Below are 6,000 nucleotides of genomic sequence, written 5' to 3'. Positions count from 1 at the left end.
AAAAAAAAATCTTTGTAATTCTTCCCCAAATGATTGGATAGAAACATGCAGCAAATAAGGTGTACAGGACTCTAAGGAGTCATTCCTCTCAGTATAACAATGAGCCATATCTCAGACACAAGAAAAGAGGAATCCTGTTACCATCAGGAAATAATAGTTATTAATGGAGCCTGTGGGGAGATTCCTGCCTGCAGGGGCAGAGACAGCAGAGGCTACAACACTGAGAGCATGAAGCAAAGCGGAGGAGCAGCCCCCAGAGCATCAGGTAGAGTGGCAGGCCTCCTTACCCGTGCGATGAGAAAAGCTGTGTGCCTTTGGGCAGGAGGCTGCCTTGCAGACAGGGGTGCCCTTTACGTTTTTATCTGGGAGAAAGAAGCTCCCTAACACTTGCTGGGGCAGGAAGACACCCAAGGATCATGTGGTTGGGAGGCTGAGGTCCAGAGAGATAGCCATTTTGCCAACATGGCACAGAGAGGCTATACAGACAAAAGAACTCTATCCTTTACATTTTGTAACCTGTTAGCTTCACTAATAAATCCTATAATGTGAGTGTTATCTTTGAGTTCTGTGTGACCAATGAGACAAATGATCAAACCAAGCAAAAAGGGCGAGTGTTGTGGGCAGGACGATGGCATCAGAATAGGATGAGTGTAGGGTAGAGGGTGAAGGCATGGGGGTGTGAGTCTTGGCTGGCTTAGAATTGAAGTCTATTTTCCTAGTGAAGCGGGAAGTCAGCCTCCATATGCCGTTCATCACTATTCATCACAATCCACTAAAAACATTATGCTTTCCTCATTGCCACTACAGTGCACCCTTTGTCATAGATCAAGTGACTGCTTTGTAGGCATGTTTCTGTATTCCCATCCACGGCTGGGCAACTTGCCTATCTTTGCACCAATACCACAATGACTTAAAGCCTGTAACGGCATAACAGGTTTTGATATTTCATAGCTTATGTACTCCAAGTTTAATCTTTTAGATTGTATTGATTATTCTCATCCTTTTTATAAATTCAGTTTGTGATCTTCTATAAAAAACATGCTGGGATTCTGACTTTTGAATGTATATATCAATATGCATAGAAGTAATATCTTTAGAATAGAGTCTTCTATAACATCGTATGATATATCCCTCCATTTTAAAAAAGTCTTCTTTAATTTCTGTCAATAAGGTTTTGAAGTTGTCTTACTAAATTTTAAACTTACATAAATTAAAAACTTATACACGAACCCCATTAAATCCTGTGACTTAGCAAGGAAAGAGACTGTCTATATTACCACCAAACCCTTGTGACTGAAGGAGAGAGCCCCCTAATTCTACTGGAAGTGGTCACACGTGGCCCCATGCCATTTCATCAGTATGTAACTACGCCATCACAATTCACTGAAAATGTGAAGAAAGGCTGAGACGCCAGTGAGCTAGCCCCCAAACTCTGCCCGTGCCATTCTAGAGGCTTTCTCTTCTTCCATAAACATCACAAATCAATACATTCTATCTGGATCCGGTGACTTTAAGTTGTTGTACACCCTCTTGTAATGGCAATCATTCTAATACTGGCATTCATGATACAGATTTGAAAGGACTCATTGACTGACTAGAAATGAAAAGCGAGGGGAAAGCAGCCATGAGTGATCGTCACGTTTCTTACTTGACAATTAGGTAGATGTGATGTCTTTGACTGAAAGGACAAATTGGCTTGGGAACAAGGAAGACAATTCGGTTTAGACACACTGATTCTCACTTGTGGGGCAGGACATTCTATTACAGATGTCTAAAAAGGCCATTAGAAATAAAAAGGGGCTTCCAAAAGTTCATGGAACATTCCTTTCTTTTTGAATGGCGTATTTTTACCAATCACCTTATAAAATCCTAAATCTGAGCAACCTGGGCTATAACTGATGTGGGATGCTACAGGAAGACAGTAACTAACCCACGGAAGCAGCATACAAGAGCAGTGCAAGTGCTGGGACAGACCCTGAGAAATATTTAAGGTCAGGAAAGGAGCTCAAAGAGTAACCAGACAAGACAAACACAAGACTTTATATGGTAGCTTTTACTGCAAAAAATCATGGCCTCTACATTTCACTTGCCAACTTTCCAATGTTTCAATGCTAAATTACTTTGAATGATGGTCGACAGAAATCTATCTTAATTGATTTTTTCTAAAGTTTGTGATTTTATGGCATTTTACATTAATTTAAAGCATAATCAAATGTATTCCTTTCAAAGATTATCTTATACATGAAAACTCAAAAAGTAACACTTTCTCAAAGTGGGTGTTGATAATCCCAGGGACAAGGGAACAACAAGTGATCTAAAATCAATGGCAAGGAGGGCATGGGATGCCTGGTAGGGCTTAATCAAGGGCAATGTAGCCAAGAGGAATTACTGAAACCTAAATGAAGGCTGAATGTATAGTGGGACAAGAGGAAAGTAAAAGGAAATAGAGAAAAGAACTAGGGGACAAAGGACATTTATGGAGCTCTAAATACAGGCATGTACATATGTAAACATATTTATATATAACAATAGGGAAATAGATCTATGTACATATAATTATATATTAAGTATTAAGGCAGCAGATGGGCATTGGACCTCTACTCAAGTCCTCCCTCAATGCAAGAACGCTTTGTTCTGATAACCCAGCATTCTGTGATGTTCACCTTCCCGACAAGATTGCTGTAGACAAAATTGGTTGCATAAGCAAATGTGGTGAAGAAAGATGATGGTGCCTGGCTATCAAAAGATACAGCTTCTGGGGTCTTAAAGATAAACAAGCAGCCATCTAGCTGAGAAACAACAAAGTCCACATGGAAGAAACACACCAGCCTGTGTGATCATGAGGTGTCGATGGGATCAAGTATCAAAGACCCAGAACAAAAAAAATCACATCAATGTGAATGAGGGAAGAGAGTGGAGTGGAGACACAAAAGCCCATCTGTAGACAATTGGACATCCCCTTATGGAACAGTCACAAGGAAGAGACAAGCCAGTCAGTGTGCAGTATAGCATTGATGAAACATACAACTTTCCTTTAGTTCTTTAGTGCTTCCTCCCCCACAACTATCTTGAACCTAATTCTACCTTACAAATCCAGCTAGACCAGAGCATGTACACAGGTATAATTGAGAGCTTGCAACACAGGGAATTCAGGACAGATAAACCCATCAGGACCAATAATGAGAGTAGCGATACCAGGAGGGGAAGGGGAAGGTGGGGGGAGAAACAAGGAACGGATTACAATGATCTACATATAACCTCTTCCCAGGGTGACAAACAACAGAAAAGTGGGTAAAGGGAGACAGCAGTCGGTATAAGACAAGAAAAAAAAAATATATATATATCAAGGATTCATGAGGGAGGAGGAAAATGAGGAGCTGATATCAATGGCTCAAACAGAAAGTGATTTGAAAATGATGATGGCAATATATGCACAAATTTGCTTGACAACAAGAGCTGCAAGAGACCCCAATAAAATGATTAAAAAAAAAAAAAGCAACCCTTTCACAACCAGCAGTAGGAAAGCTTGAAGCAACACAAAATACAACTGCTAAGAGGGTGGTTGGAGAGGACTGTGATATTTAAGAGCACGGCAAATATATCATAGGTTTATTTTAGCACAGTGTCATTTTGAATCCCTATGAAGGCTTGTCAGAGAGAGGTAGACCACCGCTTCTGACCCATCTGGACGCAGCTGCAGTGAGCCCTCACTCTTCTTTTGGCAGTTGGAGTTCCTGCCTGACACACTCAGTGATTAGCACTATTCCGATTCGACGCAATGGCAACAAGCTTGGTTTTGTGTAAAGCAATTATAAATGCTGTAGGGTTCTATACAATAATTCCAAAATTATCATTAAGACCAAAAACCTTACCAATTATATATGCTGGTTACAGCAGCCCTAGTCCTTAAGTTTAGACATTTTTCCCTCTAGATTTTCAGAACCTCAAAGACTGACTTAAATAACACATTAAATTAGCCAAGTACAGTTTCCAGTCTTAATTTTGAGATTAGACAGCCATCTACTTGAGCACCCCTGTAGCACAATGTATCAGAAACTGCTTCAAGTTGCATCTGTGATGTTAACACCATTTATTAACAAGTTAATAAATCCAAGGTATAGCATGAGTGTGGATGTGCTCCTGCACATCCTACAACTTAATAACATACAACACAGTTCTGGGACCCACAAAACAAAATAATCCACACATCATTTAATGTCCACAATACATTCTACGACACAGGATGTTACATGATTTGGATACTGTAGGAACACCATATTATATGCAGGAAGACCCCAGATTATGAACAAGTTCTATTTCTAAACCTGTCTTTAAGTTGAATTTGTATATAAGTCTGGACAGCCAGGTATGGGTCATATCTAATGTTAGTCAAATATTTGTCTTCACCTATGCTACCGAGTATGCCTTTCTATGCATAAAAATATGAAACACTTCTAGATATAAAGTCTTTAACATCATAATACAGTAATAATGGTTTGACACGTAAAAAAGTAGCACCTATTTGTTATTATGAAAATTTTTTTGTACCTTGAATTTTTAATACAATAGGATTTACAAGGTTGTGAGCACAAGCATGTATATGGTCAGACATTGCCTGAACTGATTGTGTGTGCACTACAGCAATGTGTAAGTTAGTATTAAATTTAAAAAAAAAAACACCCAACATTATTTACCTTTATTTCTGCTACTTTTGATTTTTTCTGCAAGTCCCATACAGTAAGCATATGTTCATTGGAGTCATCAATAACACTTAAATAAACACCTGAGTCCTGAAGAAAAGTCAATTTGAGGCATTTTAAAATTCCAAGTTAAAAAAAAAAATCCAAGTCAAGACTGCTATTCAAAGAAATAAATATATATTAAAATGGTCAAGACTAAGATAATAAAAAATCTTTTAACATTGGGACTCAAATAAGAGAATACCATTTATTAAAGCTGTATTTTCTTCAGAAGCATTAATAAGAGTCTTAAACATTTTTTAATATATTTAAAATGTTTTTCCTAGGTTTGTTTCTTCTTGCCATCTAGGAAGTCCTGTAACTCAAAGATGGTAAATAACCCATTTTAAGTATTCCTAGTTCTTGCTGCCTTTTATGTTTCGTTCTTGCTATCTTTACTCAAGTTATTTTAACTTGATATAGGTGGTAAGAAATGTACCTAATTTTATCATTTTATTCCTGAGCAAATTTTGGTAGTTTGATGGAACAATCTAAAATTAATCTGAAGTTTGCCGATTTCAGTTTCCCACCATATACTTGGTCTATGTTAGCCTGAATAAACAAGGTAAGAACATATTAAATTCTGTCCTAGCATATAAATCTCCTAGTTTAAGAAAAAAAAACTGTGATATTACAAAATTTTACTTTCTGATATCCTTTGTACTGCGTGCCATTTGCTGCCTTTGGGAGAGCGATACTGGGGTGAGGAGTCAGTGGTAACAGGAACAGCAGAGCTTACTTCCTCTTTTGAACTTCCCACTAGCCGGCACTGGAACCCTGAACCCAACTAGCAAGAGTAAAATGAAGCAGTCCTAAATAGTCCGAACAGTGTTAACAATAGTATCAATAACTGGTGCTATTACAGATTTTTCAAAACAGAAGTAGTAAAATATTACTGCTGTTTCTGTCCTTTTACATGCTTTTCTAAGTGCCTTTCTCCTCATCTCTGACTCCTTCGGTCCTTAATATTAAAGACCTTCAAGGGAGCAAAATTCCTAAATGGACACAATCATTCTACTTTAAGCATCCCTTCCTTGTCCTTATCTTCAAGCAAATTCCCATAACGCAGGTTATAGTTGCTGACAGAGAGAAACTGAATAAATAATTTGAGTGCATAAGTATATTCAAAGCACAAATGAGGCTCAATAGGATTTGGAGGGCTATTCACATTTGAAATTTGACGCTGAATTTTAAACCCATAGAGATTAATTCATGATTTTAGCAAATTCAAAGATGATTGTTTCCTTTGCTCTAACATGAC

At 38.0% G+C, this 6,000-nt stretch overlaps 1 protein-coding gene across 1 annotated transcript in view; it reads right to left on the bottom strand.

The window, feature by feature from the left end:
* The window catches only part of EML4 (EMAP like 4), a 92,116-nt gene that overhangs the window by 42,675 nt on the left and 43,441 nt on the right, over positions 1–6,000 (bottom strand). The window contains 1 exon segment of the mRNA XM_045285715.1: positions 4,695–4,790. Coding sequence (XP_045141650.1) covers positions 4,695–4,790 — 96 coding nt within the window.

The sequence above is a fragment of the Echinops telfairi genome, unplaced genomic scaffold (genome assembly GCF_000313985.2).
Source record: "Echinops telfairi isolate 266 unplaced genomic scaffold, ASM31398v2 ScPeMD7_7475;HRSCAF=8513, whole genome shotgun sequence".
In the NCBI taxonomy this organism is placed as follows: domain Eukaryota; kingdom Metazoa; phylum Chordata; class Mammalia; order Afrosoricida; family Tenrecidae; genus Echinops; species Echinops telfairi.
The sequence above is the reverse complement of the archived record's forward strand: the minus strand, read 5'-3'. Positions and strand labels throughout refer to the sequence as shown.